The sequence below is a fragment of the Colletes gigas genome, unplaced genomic scaffold (genome assembly GCF_013123115.1).
Source record: "Colletes gigas isolate AHSC1104 unplaced genomic scaffold, ASM1312311v1 Colletes_gigas_Sc00017, whole genome shotgun sequence".
NCBI classification, from domain to species: Eukaryota; Metazoa; Arthropoda; class Insecta; order Hymenoptera; family Colletidae; genus Colletes; species Colletes gigas.
In genome coordinates, this window is record NW_025106646.1 from 2,980,735 (window position 1) to 2,997,181 (window position 16,447).

General features: G+C 36.0%; 2 protein-coding genes across 2 annotated transcripts in view; one reads left to right on the forward strand and one right to left on the reverse strand.

The window, feature by feature from the left end:
- The first annotated feature begins 132 nt into the window (after positions 1 to 132).
- The window catches only part of LOC122400373 (dystrophin-like), a 702,582-nt gene continuing 686,267 nt past the window's right edge, over positions 133 to 16,447 (forward strand). Inside the window, exons 1-3 of the mRNA XM_043401810.1 lie at positions 133 to 786; positions 3,251 to 3,604; positions 4,342 to 4,432. Of these exons, the coding sequence (XP_043257745.1) occupies positions 4,342 to 4,432 (91 nt within the window). The 5' untranslated portion in view covers positions 133 to 786; positions 3,251 to 3,604. The remainder of the gene's footprint in view (positions 787 to 3,250; positions 3,605 to 4,341; positions 4,433 to 16,447) is intronic.
- Positions 1,659 to 2,294, reverse strand: LOC122400374 (H/ACA ribonucleoprotein complex subunit 3). Its single transcript, XM_043401811.1, has 3 exons — positions 2,134 to 2,294; positions 1,865 to 1,907; positions 1,659 to 1,797 (listed from the first exon to the last, which is right to left on the reverse strand). Exons 1-3 carry the CDS (start codon positions 2,185 to 2,187, stop codon positions 1,700 to 1,702), a joined length of 195 nt encoding a protein of 64 aa, XP_043257746.1. The 5' UTR covers positions 2,188 to 2,294; the 3' UTR covers positions 1,659 to 1,699.

Genomic DNA, 16,447 nt, shown 5'->3' on the forward strand with positions numbered 1-16,447 from the left:
GTCAATATTTGGCATTTATAATAAAGTAAAATGATATTTTTAAACAATATTAAATGTATTTTAGAATAATATAAAGAAATGTTTATGTCCATATTATTTATTTATTAATGGATATATAATTAACATTATAAACAATTGGTAAGAGAGGTATTCTTTTAATTATTTGCAATTGGAATGTATTTAGAATTGTTCACTTAAAATATTAAATGTTACTTTTAAATGATAAAAAATGACTAGTACATATACATATACGTAAATGTACTATACAGGGCGCGCCCAAATAACATGTACAAGTGGGCAGGAGGTGATTTCTTATAACAAAATAAGAAAAATATAAGACTACAATTTTTTTATTTTCAGCTTTGTTTTCGAAATAATTAAGTTTGAAAGTCGGGTTTGTATTTTACGTACTTACGACTAAGGTGAGATTCAATCAAGCGGTATATGATGTCTACAGGATAAATAATGTGTTTGTTTATAATGTTCACAGGATTTTTACAAATTAGTGCAATCCGTAAAGAACAACAATCGATTTGTTATGTATTATTAAGTACAAAATTTATGAAAAAATTCAAAATTCATGGCTGTGTTCGTTTAATAATTCGATTGATCGATCGGATTATATCAACGTACTTTCGATTCGTGAAAGTCATCATTGTTATAAATTAATGAAAACTGAGTGTCCACGATGAACTGATAAATCGACAAGGGTATCAAAAAATTTTAGAACATTGTTTACAAACAGGATAGAAGTTATTACGTTGCTTGCTGAATCGTATCTTAGCCGTAAGTGTGTAAAATACAAAATCGATTTTCGAACTTGATTATCTCGAAAACAAAGCTAAAAATGAAAAAATTGTATTCCGTATATTTTTTTTATTTTTTCATAAGGAATTATCTCCTGCTCGCTTGTACATGTTATTCAGACGCCTCCTGTATATGTCCAAACATATGTACATAAATATATTGAATAGTGTATGTACATTGTTATTTATCATCTTAAGTTAACATAACATAATATATTTAGAGGAAAGAGATACATTCTAAATATCATTTAAAAATCGGTGTAGAGATATACATTAAAAGGCACAGAACAATGTAACAAATATTATTACATGTTGGTACAAGTTTTTTAATTTGCAATATTACTGCATGTACCAACTCAGAAAATTTTTATTCTGTCAATAGCATAAGTAGTTGTTCAGAAAATTTTGCAATATCTTTAACATAATGTTAAGATTAAAATGCTGAAGTTGGTTTTATGTAATCCTGTTAGTACGTTTTTCTAATAAAATTGTATTCTACTTGAAGTCATTACATATGTATAATAAATTGAAATATAATTTTTATTTTTTATATGTACATGTTAAGGATAAACTGAATACTGAATAAAAGAGCATTTGTATTGAATAAAATGAATAATTAATTTGTCTCATAAACTATGTTTACAAGTATATTTTGTTATAATTTATATTCAAGTATCGTTGCAAGTAATAAGTGTGACAATTTGTGGAGAAAGCCATACCTAGTTTATCAGAAAGGGAAGTTGTAGGCGTTGAAAGCTTAATTATTCATATATATATATATATCAAATGTTAGGTTGTAAAAAATACATACACAAATGTATATTTTATTTTATAAATTTAATTTCATTCTTACACAGTAGAACATATAATCAATTACAAATAATAAAGGAATATCAATAAGTAGGTAATGGTTGTTGTGTAAGTAATAGACCAAATCTTCTTTTTAATGTTATTCTTTCTCTTGAATATTTATCTTCGGGAGAAAATCGAGCTAAAATCATTTTCAATATTAAATAATTGATATTTTTTATAAAGCAAACTATTAACTTATCATTTACCTGGATGTGCTGACAACGTAGGCTTTCCATTTGGATCTATTTTCTGTGAAATAATAAACCACGTATAAATAAAAATAACAAATTATACATCATTTCTTATACATCTTCTTTTGTAATATTCGAATTTTCAATCTTTGTTAATATAACAACATAACAAATAAAACCAAAATGTATTACTCATCTATTACAAAGTGTAAAGAGTTACGCATTTCAATAACGAAAGATGTACTGTGTAATTTATATAGTAAAACATGTTTATTATATGTTACCTTCAAAGTATACACTCGATCTCCGTCTTCATTCAAGTAATACATTAAATACATTTTTGCGTTTTAATTACTACTTCTATTCACTAAGGTTATGTCTTACGTTTGGATTCGCATGCACCGCGTGGTTGAACCGCTGAACGTGTGAACCTTTGTAACGCATGCGTACTTAGCACAATGATATGTTGACGCACAAATTGATTTATTCAACTTTAAATTTGAAAATGTACAGTTTAAAAACAGTACGAAGGAAAAAATAAAATAATACATATTTTACGTATTAAATACTTACAAAGTTTTACCTTTAAGTTCGATTCCGTGATATTAAACGCAGTAATTTCCATCTAGCATGTTCACTATCTTATATTTAATTCTGTTCAAATTTTACAATAATATCAAGAATGAAATTAGAAAGTAAGAAAATTCTATATGTAACAAGCGAGCATTAGCAATATTTCTAGTAATCTTGCTTTCGTTAGTATACTCATAACATTAATAAAATATTGTAAGGTCAGGATTCATATCATATTTTTTGTTATTTACTTTTGTGTAAACATTGTACCGAAGACACGGATCAAATATTTTTTATTCGTGTCTTTATTAAATATTATTACATACAGGTAACTCTCCTACAACACGACATCCTATAACACGATTCATAAATTGCGAGAACCCTCTTACAACACGGTTTCGCTTTAACACGATAAGAAAATTGCGAAAAACTTTGTACAACGCTGTACTTGTACAGCACTGGATAACATGATTTTTGCTTAACATATTTAAAAACTAAATTAAAGGAATAATGAACTATAGTGGCTTTACATGAAAATATATGAACAAATTATAATTTATTAAATTAAGGTTGCGTTAAGTTAAAATAATATTTTTTGTTTTGTGTTGTACATACATTTATATTTTTCATCAAAATGAAGTTGCTTATATAGAATTAAAAAAAAATATTTGTTTTTAATAAATTTTCGGAACGTAACTTTTTATACTGGCTCTGGGTCTCATATAACACGGCATTTTCTAGGAACCTATCTACCGTGTTATAGGAGGGTTACCTGTATTATATTTGATCAACTTTGACTGTAATACCGGTATGTTATGTACATTGAAGCGATTGAATACGATGAATGGTGTAGTTCAATTAATAACAAAGAAGAATTTACGAGTGGATCGTACTCGCGTCGGAATATCTCGTCGACGAGAGCACTGATTGTTCGCATATGTAAGCGACAGGTCCGTGGGTGTAGAAGTTCTGACAATTCTTCTTAGCGAAGTCGGCGTTCAGGCACGCATGGTCGGTACAACGGACAGGCAGATAGTCACTGTGCAGGGTGTCACTTCCGTTGACAGAGAAATCATTGTCAGTGTGGAACGAATATTGCCCGCAACAGCGTACACAGTAGCGAATCTATGAACACATCACGATTACAAACATTTTTCTAATGTTCTACGAGCCGGATTTGAGGTAATTGCTCTGACGTTAGTCGTACGGCGACAAATTTATCCAAGCGTAAAGATAATTTATATTCAGATTCATTTTACAATCGTTACTCATGCTTGTAATAATAATTTCATCGATAGTAACTTTATCAATGTACTAATAAAATTCATTCAATAATCGGTCAATTTTCCACAGAATAGAATTATTTAACACGTGACTAGAGCGCTTCTTAAAATTTACCGATTACTCTCTATTTTCATTACTTAACAACATGTTAATTGTTATTGACGTTGAACGAATTAGAACTGAAATCGGTTACATAAGCGTAAGTTCTCAAACATTGATCATCGTACAGTGATTATAAATATTTACCAGGTAGTCATGTGAATAGTTTATATGATAAATTAAATTTTTTTCTATATAGGTCAACAAACTACGTATGACGTGTTCACTTTTGAGGAACGTACAGAAACAGTTTATAGAAATCGAGATGCATTACAAAAAGATCATTAAGTTAGACAAAATAGTACGAAGACGGCGGTTACGATTACAGTAGGAGACACGCATTTCAACTTACATTATCAGCAAACGTTCTATCCATAAAAAATAATCGTGCACCGATACCGATACATTGACATTAAATCTAGCGTGAACTACTAATCTCATGCAGTCCGCCGCTGTGCAAGCGATGAATAGCTTCGACTGAACTAGCCTTTTTCTAATTAAAACGTGACAGTTGTAATTTATCAACTCTTTTCCAGATGCAACCGAGAAAAATTCGCTGGATCGTTCAAGTCGAGGAGGATCCATGGCGGGGCGAGAGCGTCGAGGAGCAAATCTGTTGTATCAAGGGTAAGCATTAATCATAATTAGCAAAAATTTATGTAAAGAGAAAATTGCAGACGTCTAGATCGTTGATGCATCTTAAAGAAGACTTTGAAAGAAAACAAAAATAATTTGAAATTTCTAGCAGTGTTTCTGTCAACCGTCGAAATTAAATTTGTTATTCTTTTATGAGATTTAAATTCTAAACAGTACTAAAAGAATTTGACGTGTACAATTTTGCCGATGTGCTTGACGCAACGATGCAAAGATGTTTATACATATGTATACCATAGCGAGATCTCTCATTAGACCCGACGCACATCCAGTAGTACAATTTCATTCATTTGTCAAAGAAGCATGATCACTACTGACGCCGCATGTTATTTACGTAATTATAAATAGAAATGATCAACATGATCACGTTTCGCACTACGTTTTACCTTGCCTCGTAGCTCGAAGATATGTAATATCTACAGAAAAAGTTGTCGTACAATCGCGTGTAATACTTGAACTTAGAGATACGAAAGCTGTCTTGTCTGCACAGAACAGCACAACTTTCATTAATCGAAATAAAAATTATTACATTTATTTTAAATATGGGAAAGTATTTCACTTTAATACACTTTTGTTAGGTGTACGATGACATATAATGCATTCCCGCGTATCGCTATGTAAATTATATTTCTACTGACGATTCAAGGTGAAGCGAAACTATTGAACGTCGTCAAAGATGTGCCTTATCGCATTGTGAAACTTTAAAGTATCTACCCGAAGTGCTTTCTTAGGAGTATGCGCTTAAAAAAACTCTATTTTTGAATGTGCAACTTAAAGACTCCTTTGACAGACATTTTCAATTAGAGAAATCTCATGGACAATGATCGATGCAAGTATAGGAGTAGGTTCTTATCTGTGAATTGATATACATATCTCGGGAAATACGTTCGATTTAAATGAATTCGAGATTAAATCGGTTTAGTTATTTTGATATTTAAATATTTTTAATTACTTACAATTACTTCATGCACCATCTTTGATATTTACGCGAAAGGATTCTCTAAACAAAAAAAAGATAAAAAATGTGGGTGACCTTTAAGTACATATGTATATTTAATATTGATTTTTTTCTGTTAAACGTCATGGACTTGATAATTTTTAGTCGGACAAATAGTCTTACCATTCTCGTTACAGCCGAGCGATATTGAAAATATTTTCTTTCGCGTTCGAAAATTTCATATTTGATGCGTCGGCACTGACTTGTGGAAAGAAGATCTCCTACAAAGCAAGCTTCCCAGCACCTTACAGTGCCGCGACAGACTGCATCGAATGAGGTTGTTCCTTTTCGACGAAATCACGTTGTGCAGTGTTATTAGAATCCAATGAAAGCATATCAAAGAGCGTATGCGATGTTCAAATATTTCTAGATCTGATTCATTGACCATTTAGATATTTCAGGAATTTTTATATGAAATAATTAGATCTACAAAAAAAGGCGTGTGGATATAATTTCGTGTGCCATTAATAATATACCGTTAATTGTTTTCAAGTTTTTTAAAAATAATTTTTATATTGTATTGTTATCTACTCATAAAAGATGTATCGTGAATCGTGGATAAAAATCAAAATTAAGAAAATGATACTTACATGATATGATATTAGTTTTATTATTGCGTTTGTCATTTTATGGACTTGACTGATTCGAACCATGAGTTTCCCACGAGTTCGTTTGCATAATCTTTCTGACTCTATCGTCTAATATTCTGATAAAAACATATAATTAACGTGCAACAAATCCATCGATAAACGCAACTTAACAAAACATTGCATAAACTTTGAATCGTATTGTTATTGTCTGAGTGATGATGTTACAACAAGCGGTATATTGTTTGTGATTTGTTTCACGTGGTACAGTTAGTCCTGTGTTTCTAACAGTTCAAGTTCAATAAGTTGTGTATTCAGTAACGAAATATTCAGTGATAGAAGAAAATAAGTATGGATGATGATATTTGTAAGTACATTAGGAAATAATATTGCACGATCACTTTTTTTTTTTAATTGCAGAAATAATCGTGAAAGATACGCGCGATTGTAATTTTAGATACGTCGGACAATTATGTATCTATGCTTGAAATTGAAGTGATTAGTCGACTAATTGGAGACGTAACGCTGTGGGAGGTCCCCGATGCAAAGCCATAGACGCATTTCTCAGAATTGCAGTAATTTTGTTACATCGCCATTCAATAGTGCATTTACGGTAGTCAAAATATATACTTACATTATATACAAATGTTTACGTTTAGATATATTGTCTGTTGATACATTCTTTAAATATTTGTTTCTATATTATATGTTTGTACTGCTTACTATCACATTTAACATGCAATTATATTTCGTAAACAAATTTATATCGTTACGATAAGCGGTAGTGATGTAAGAATTGAAAATCGTATTGCAAGGATGGACTGTCCACCTCTGTCTACCTGATCCGTTCGTGAGACTACTTCTTTCGATTTCTGAGATCCTATTTACCTGTGATACATTGGGCCTTACGGCCCGCAAGGGAGGAGCCCGAGGTTCTGTTTCAATACTCGTAGACCATGACTTTTGTGGGCTTCTTTGGAACTCGACACTTTATGGGACATAATGAACAATTGTTACAACTCTTTACCGTTAACAACAATTCGTTGTCATTAGTAAATTGCTTATAAATTACCAATTTGTACGAATGATATATATATTTCATAAATGTAATATTATGATTAAAGTGAAATTGGTTAAACAATATTTCTTCAATGAAGTAAACATTCGTTGGATCGATTCTCGAACTAACTGCAACTCCAACACAAACGATAGAATAAAAATTGTATCGATCTTTTCATTGTTTTCCTACGTGGTTATGGACAAAGTTCCACGAAATGTTAGGTAAAGGGGGAGTCCATTGGATAATAAAGGAAAGAAATAGATGATCTACAGTAGGAAGCGAAATAGACACTCGTGTGCATCGCTAGAGGGCGGGATTGGTGGGGGAAGTTGGGCCTTACTCGTTCGAAACTCCGAGAGTCCGAGGTTGCCAGTTCGCTCGTGACTCGGCCGGTGTGCAGTACGTTCGGTAGTCTAGTGACGCTCGCGCGAAAGTAAGAACGATTGTCGGTTTTTCATTTCCATTTTTCGTTCTTGGCTTGCGAATCGGTCATCGTCCTGCCATACTCCAGCAGTCTCGTCGCGAAACGGTTCTCTTTCTGTGTTGCACCATCCCGATATCCATTGTTTGCGCGAAAACGGAACGACAACCGTAGTTCACGTCATTCGGGTTTCGATCACGCTCGAAGATCTCGGAGGCTCGAAGGAAACGCCATCGTTAGTGGGTACGAGCCAGAAGACGGATAGCGAGTAGAGAGAGAAAGTTAGAAGTCCATGTGTGTAACCGACGTCATGTTTCCGCGCATACGGGTGCTCTGATCTTTTTGACAGTGTGGAATCAACAAGTGTCGTACACGGAGCGTCGTAGTCGCGTTCTGCGCGCGCGCGATTCTAACCTCATCTTCGAGATCGGTTCGGTTCGGTTCGTTTCACCGCGGCAATTCGTCGTTGTTCCCAGTGTTCGCGTTTCATTCGTGCGAGTGTGACGGCCTGCCCGGCGTGGCAACCGTAATCGATGTGATTTTGTGTTTCCTTTAACGTGCCCTTGGATATTATTACGTCGACGATCCGGTGGCTGCGTCTACAACGTCTCAAGATGGAAGTCGTTTACATAGGTACGTCGGCTCGTAATCGTGACTTTGTTTCGCGCGGAATTCACCAGTTGTTGTCACTTTTACTTCATTATCTTCTACATGTCACCTGACTTGACGTTTCGATTTACTTCGCTGCCGTATCTTTCGTTCCGTGACTTGACAGTTTGTCTTTAGTACGAATCGATTAGCACCGGAGGTTTTTATTTGGGTGTAAGAAAGCCGGTACTTGTTTTCCTTCGTTTCGTCACCAAACTAGTTTGCGATTGATCTTCGTTACGATCGCCAATTGGAAAGCGTGCGAATAGAACAAAGTATTTAAGATTAGGTGTAGGTCACTGATCGTGAGAGTGAATCCGTAGAATCTATTAGAATGTTTAAGACATTGTTTGAACCGTACAAATGGCATTCTTTCGTAACGAATCGCAAAGCTTCGGTTTTGTTACACGTTGGATGCATAAGCGTTTAGAAGTGTATCGGTATTGAATATAAGCTGCATTATTTTATTGCTCACCTGTACGATTTTTCTACTCTCACCGTCAGTAGGCAATGAGGTTATCTGCGTTCTAAGGTATGCCTTATCTAATCTTGGAAATATTTATTCATCATATACGCGAAACGCGTGTATACGTCAAGAAAGAGGTAATGGTACACGTGCATGTCAAGAATTGATAACCGGGCTGCGTAAGTGGCGTTATTTAGATTAGAACACACGCTTCGTACAGAAGGTTCAGTGAACGTATATACAGTTATACATATTAAACAAAAATTTTACGCAGTTTTCTATGATTTTCTATTATAAATTAAATGTAATTTGTTTTACAACTGAAAGGACGGAAATTGAATTTTACTCGCTATAAGATTAATGATTAATGTTATTGATAAATGTTTGACTTTTATTTAACGAATGAAAATTGGCGGGGTGCACGTAGTTTTGAATGTTCGATGCATGTATATTCGAATATTGATCGTTTGATAATTTCAGAATTACTTATTCCATTCGTTTTGAATCTAAATATGTATTTCAATTCTACACCAGTGTATTTCTATGCCAAGGGTACCGATGCATGCAAAAATACAATCGTAGAAAGTTGATGGAAATTATGTCCGTAACTAAGATTTAGATTATCGTATTATATTCCTGATATTACCTAACCAAGTCCTAACCCAGACCTACTGAGTAATGTAATCCACGCTTGGGTATTTTTCTGATACACATGGTGCCCCACAGTGAGTAGCATAACTGACAAGGTGATCACGCATAGAGAAATGGATGAAAAATGCGCTATGACAAAAAAAATATAATGTCACGTGGGATAAAATTGATATTTGGAAAAATAAAGTCCTTGAAGTATTAGACTGGTGGTTATAGCCCTCCTCTCTCTTTCTTAATTCATGCCAACGTTCCCTTTGTGCACAGACAAAGATACACGACGCACGTGATGCGTAATTTCCAGTTCTGGCCCAAACAGATCACACGGTTCGCCATTCCAACGCAGTTCACTGGCGTAGGAAAACCCGTTCGAACAACTATCGTCGAAGTTATTGAATTTCTCCAAGTCCAGCCGTGTTATTGTCAGTCCACGTTAAATACTAGAACGCGCGCGGGTCAACTTTATGCGATCTCATCAGACCGTTTGACCCGCGAACTTTGGATGATGTGTTTACGGCCAACGACACGCGTTCCAATGTATAGTAGATGCAGTCCGCATTGTCATCTCGTTTAAACGACTGTTTGACGCGCATATGCTGGCAGTCGTCCGAGTCGTCGACTTGTTTGTAAAGTGCACACACGCCGACTACACGTGTGTGTTCAGGCTAGCGCCAATGAATGAAAAGACAACACCCGAACGGTTAGTCGAAAAGCTCTGGCCGTCTATTATGCTGCCAGTCGTTCGCACGATCGTCCTAGAAAGGCACGCGAAACGCTCCGTGTCTAGTCAACGAGAGAATCGTTGGCCTACACGAGAACGTGCCTATTGAGATTAGACATTTTAGTCTTTACACTCACGTTTTTAAGTTGCTATCCGACGTTGGTAAAGGTTCTGTCATAAACTCGCGAGTACTAATAATAACCATCGCGGAGAGGATTAAGTCGTGGGTATTTATAGACTAATTTTCTCCCTCGAGGGTTAAGAGTTCCTCGATCCCGCGACACGTGTGTTTACGGCGAAATTGAGGTAATTTATCGCGGAACGACAGAGATGCGCGGTCTCCCGTCGCGGCTGGTCTTTAGATTAGGCCATGACTCGGCAAATTACGGCCGAGAGATAGGCAAAATTTTAATAAAATAATAATAATTTTGGCGGCTGTGTAGCACAATTTTTATTTAAGTTCGACACGGTCAAACTCGAGGTAAAATAATTCCCCTCTTTCGTGATTTATAATTGTTAAAATATTGTTTAATATTCATTTTGTAGAAGTAAAAACCGGTCGATAACCGTTGTCATTCAAAAGCCCATTAATCGGATAGCAGTCGATAACCGTTGGGCGCCCAAAAGTCGATTAATCGACTGCGGTCGATAACCGCTGGCAACGAAATGCTGATTAATTGGCCAGCGGTCGATAACCGCTTGAAACAAAAAGTCGATTAATCAGCCAGCGGTAGATAGGGTGTTAACAGTCAAATTTACATCTAGGCTGTCGAAGTTGCGTGTAAAAGCTAGTTTACGAATTGATCTAACATTTTTATTCGTTACACGCGAATAAAATTTGCAAAATTCGAACGTTTCGCGTCGTCCATTGGTAATTTTCTCATCTGCGTCTCTTTAATGAAGAGACGAGATGCCGAGCAGCTTTCCAGGCTCTTGTTCGAAAGCCTTTTCGATGATGCTTAACGATCGTAGCGAGAGAATAAGAGGGACGCGGAGGGGAGGGGATCGTTAATTCGACTTCGCCGAGCGAAACGGCGTTCCTAAGGAGTTGAGTAAGAGCCAGACCTGACGTGGAATTACGACTCGATGCGTATAATTCTGTTGGCGATACGCGCGTAAGCGTAAAGACACATAGGTGGAGAGCATTTCTCCTGCGACTGGAAGTCGATTCGTGAAAAATGCTGCGTCCTTGAGGTAACCGACACTCGAGATCGCGCTGCGACAGCGATACTGCAAACCTTAGCGCGCTATCGATGGCGTAATGGCCACTGATGTAATCGGATGATTAATATGATTGTAAACATAAAATTGACGCGTCGAGGTTTTACTTTTCTTCTTTCCTAATATGCTGAGTCCGAAATTAACTCTCGACTGTAAGACATTTGTTATACTAGCTGTTTCTAGCAATATTAAATATTTTGGGGAGGGTGGAAGGATAGTGAAATAAACTTTTGTGACGCTGTTGCTCTGCTGCAGGTAGGAACTCTGAGAATTCGTAGGACAGAAAAGGAAAGGAGGGAGGCCCCGTTTCGTACGGGCCCTGCTAGTGGACTCGTCGGTAAGGTTTTCTAGCAGGCCCTGCCTTAGACGATTGGGATATTGGGAAGTCAGTCGAGCGCTTGTGAGAGCGCGACCCCTCTGGTGGCGAGCATGGGAGGCGACGCCACACTTTGTTTATTTAATATGAAGAACGTTTTACTACTCTTCGTTTGAAAATTTTTTTGGCATTAGAGTGCTTCTTTGCGACTATTTTCAATACTGACTCACACGAAATTATTTACGTACGATAATTTAGAACTACTGTGACCACAATGAATCATTAGGAAACAAGAAATATCGTGGTTAAGAAGTAAATGTACATATTTACATGCCCCATGCATCCAGATATGCCTGATCTAAAGATCTAGCTAATGGTCACGTTCGGTCAAAAATTTACATAATTAAATATACAAAGATTTACAAAGTGACCTGGTATCGTTTGTTTAACACATTCTAAACCCGAGAACGCCAAGAATGCTCGTTTCCTTTCGTTTTCTAGAGTAATGAATCATAATCATTTTCTCGAACGACGCCTTGTCGACGACAGAGAGCGCTCAATGTCTTTTTATAAAACTCGGGGTAAGCGAGCGTCAGCGCGACGGCTGGAAAAGCCACGAGAAATGTTTGTTTCGTTGATTTGCTCTAATGAATGTGTGTATAGCGGAGAAGAGACCGCATGTTAGCGCGCATTTAGCTAAGTTTAGCGGTGGTTTCAGATGGCTGGCACTGTTTTCTCGACGATGTATTATCGAGGCGTTAACAGCATTACGTGTTCCGAACTTGCGGTTCGTTCAACCCTCGCAATCGAGAAGCGAGGGTGGTTGGAAATTGTTAGCAGTTCGGAAGGCACTGGAGCGAGAGTGGAAACTCCGATGCCCACGAATTCAGATACGGACAGTAGAAATGAAAAGCAGTTTCACGACTTGAAAACGAAACCTAACCTTTTTCAATTTTAAATTCTTTTTATTTTTTAATACAATCTCCTTCAACTACGACATATTTCATTCAGACGGTCTAAAGCAAATGGTTCTTAATCTATGGTTCGTAACCTTGCACGTATTGCACTATTAGTCGATACATTTTTCATTCCCTTAAAGATTTATAACAGTGTTATGCCTTTTTTAATGAAAAATTTAATCGCGGTACAATGTTATCCATTTCATAGAAAAAAGCGAGATAGTTTTTTTTAAATTCTGCAATAAACTACGCGACTTACGCACACCAAAATTTATAGGTTATGTATGGAACATAAGACATTTTAAGATACGTAAACAGAACTTGGTCAGTATCGCCATCGGTGGATGGGGCTGCGAACTTTTTAAACGATTCTCGTAGTCGCAACTTGCGATTTTACTTGGGGTTGATCGTAAGGATTACGTTTATACCCTATAAGCAAGCGTAATTTATTTTAGAGCTTCAGGGCAAAGTAGTTCCACATACAAGATTCTCTTGATGATTTCTTGCTCGGGCACTAGTGTTTACGTTCGTTGCTTCGAAAATAAACGAGCAGATGTGCATGCATAAACACTTGCATCTAGTGTCCAGATTTGGACTCCACATAACGTTTGTTAGACGTGCGTCCACATATGCACACATCTATATTTAGTACATCGAACTTTTTCAGCGACAAACATTATAGGTGGTTTTTGCAATTCTGTATAGACTTTAATTTTTCTCGTCACCCGTTTACATTATATATACATTGAAACTTTGAAATTTACGTGTATAATAGTTTCCTCTAATAAAATCCAGAAATTATTACTGCTGTTGTGTTATTATCATGGTGCTATTACATTCAAACATAGCGTATTGTTCATGTATCTTGGAGCTGTTGGGTAGTCAATATTTATCTTCATCAGGCAAGATCTGTCTACTGGTCATTATTCTTCGTCCCGTTGAGTGTGTAGTCACAGGAAGTGGCGCTATAGACAGGGTGCGGTCGAAACTGTCGCACATCCGGAAGAGGATGATACCTAGTGTAAACACGAGTCAAAAATGTTACTTCTTTTTCCATCTGTGTGCTTAATGGGGTATTCCTATTTGGGACGTCGATTTTAGGCTATTTTTTAAATAAAGATTTATTATATAATTATATTAGATCGCCCCATATGTTCCTACCGAGTATTATACAACAACTGAAAGCAATATTTTAAACATATAATAGAATTTGATAAGAAACAGTGAACCTCTTCTCGCTCGAGAACTCTCTCTCCTTTCTTTGGCAAAGCCATTGTATCGTCGTTATAAAACTTCTTTGATTTTTTATTAAAATGTAGCTCAACGCTTTTCATCAAAACATTGACATTTTCAAATTTTCTACCCACTAATGAGCTTAGAGATCGTTGCATTTTATTTTTTATAAGGTTCGGTTTTATTATATGTTACCAAAATATTCATACAATCATGACACAATATTTGTTTGTTTCAAATTTGTATGAATTGTTGATGTTAATATGTTTATAATTTTTAAAATCCTCTGAACTGACAAATTTTGCTTGTTTTCTGTTAAATTACAAATTTTATAATCGTCAATTTCAAAATATTGAATGGCACGAACTTATGGGACGACCTAATAGTAACGTAGTATAATTTTCATACAATAATCTCTATTATATACGTATGCTATACAAAGTTTGTCGATTTAGATCTGGGATACTCTGTATGTTTGTTAGCAACCAGGAGAATACGGTTTGAAGACTTATCTTGGTTTCTAGCTGCGTAGGCTTATTAACAGTTCCCTCAGTCTGTATGCGGTATGTGCTAAACAGTTTGGTATTTTTCGCCTTGGCCGTACAACGTACGAACGAAACAGCGAAAGGATTGAACCGTACGTCTGAAAACAGGAAAAGATGGTTAGAAAGTTTCTGTCGACGATGCAGTCTTGTGAATAAAATTTCAAAACCCGTGAGTCATGAAAGTGATTTAAAGAACGCTTAGATACTTAACAATTAATTGCATCAAATCTATGTCTAGGCGATTACAAGTGATCTTACAAAATAATAATTATTATGTCACTGATTTATTAACGAAAAACATTATGAAATTCGAGATCTCGAGATAGTGTAAGAGGTTAATGCCGTATACAATAAATGTTTTAATTAATATATTTACGAAAGTGTGAGGTTCATCGCTTTCCGTACACGCCGCCAGAGGGACCGTTTCTCTCGCAAACACTCGATCGACCTCCCGCCTACATATACAGGGTGTTTGGCCAACCCTGGGAAAAATTGTAATGAGAGATTCTTGAGGCCAAAATAAGACGAAAATCAAGAATACCAATTTGTTGATGGAGGCTTCGTTAAAAAGTTATTAACGTTTAAAGTTCCGCTCGTACTGAATTTTTTTCCCGAAAATGCGCAAGATTTCGGGGTATGTCTATTCATCAAAATTGATTGTAATTGATCCCCACAACCGAAAATAATTTTTTTAGAACCATTTGAAGTTTATTTTCACCGAAAAATTTCACACATATTCGAATTTTTTTCTCGAAAGTGGGTAGGATTTCGGGATTATGTCTATTCACCAAAAATTATTGTAATTGACTCTGCTAGCTGAATATAATTTTTTTAGAACGATTTGAAATTTTTCTTTTCGCCGAATAATTTAGGCACCTGTCGATTTTTCTTAAAAATTCGTTTTTGATTTTTAATAATTTGGTTGACGCCCTACAGAAAAGTTGTCTAATACTTTTTTGTTGGTATCCATGAGCTCTACTTCAGAAAAAAGTTTCATTGAAATATATTCACTATTGTAAGAGTTATGGCTGTTTGACAATTGGACCATTTTTATGGGGTTTTTATTATTTTACGGGGTCTAGAATTAACTTTTCGAATATTTTTAGAATTTCTACATATTCTCCACCAAAATACGTGTTGTTCGCCTTTTGAAACATTAAAATTCCCCAATCCGTTCAGAAGTTATGACATTTTAAAGATTCGCATAGCATTTCTGGTCTCACATTAGATTTTCGGTAAGGAATTTTTTTCTCGAAAATGCGTAGGATTTCGGGAGTATGTGTAATTACAAAAAATGATTGTAATTAACCCCTACATCAGAAAATAATTTTTTTAGAACGATATGAAAATTTTTGCAAGCGGAAGGTTTATTGCGACAAATTTAATTAAATTATTACTATTTTCTTTATGTTTTTTCATTATGTGATACCTTTATTAATAAAAACATACCAATTTTGTTTAATTTAAAACGTAATAAAATTTCTATGCAACATGGGTCCATTTCATTATCTGAAATCCTGTGGCGCAGAGTTAATTAACATTGTTCTTTGGTCAATTTTGCTAAGGACCCACCTTAGTGTCGATGCATTCCGTTTTCTGGTACAAAAGGACGGTGATACTGTCGGGGAGCCGGCATACGCCAGCGATCAGCGCGGAAAGAAAACTTGCGTTCGTACGGGGACGTAAAAGAACTCGATGCACCATATTCGGAAGCGGCACGGTTTCGTAAGGAAAGCTCCACGTCGGCCGATGCCCGTCCAGGAAAGACACACGCTCTTGCGCGCGTATCTTACGGCATACTTTACTTCGACGACGTGATCGTCATTCGCGATTCCTTTGCCCCTTGCTTCCCTTCCCGTTGCAGTCTCTTCGCTATCTTGTACCCCTTCTAACGCAAGATAGCCACCACGGTCGTTCATTCATTCACTGCCACTAGCCATATTCGCGTGCTCGTGTTTATTTCGGTTGAACGTCTCATTGAAAACTGGAACGAAAAATGAACGTTTGTTTGGATTGCGGCTCGAAGGGTTCTGATAGACCGTGATTAATTCCCTGACCAATGCAGTCGAAGTTAATCTGCTCTGGATGCATCATTGCGTTAGTATTTGGAGCATTCGGTAGATACAGTCCCAGACAAAATAATACCACGTGCGTGCTGTATTTAAT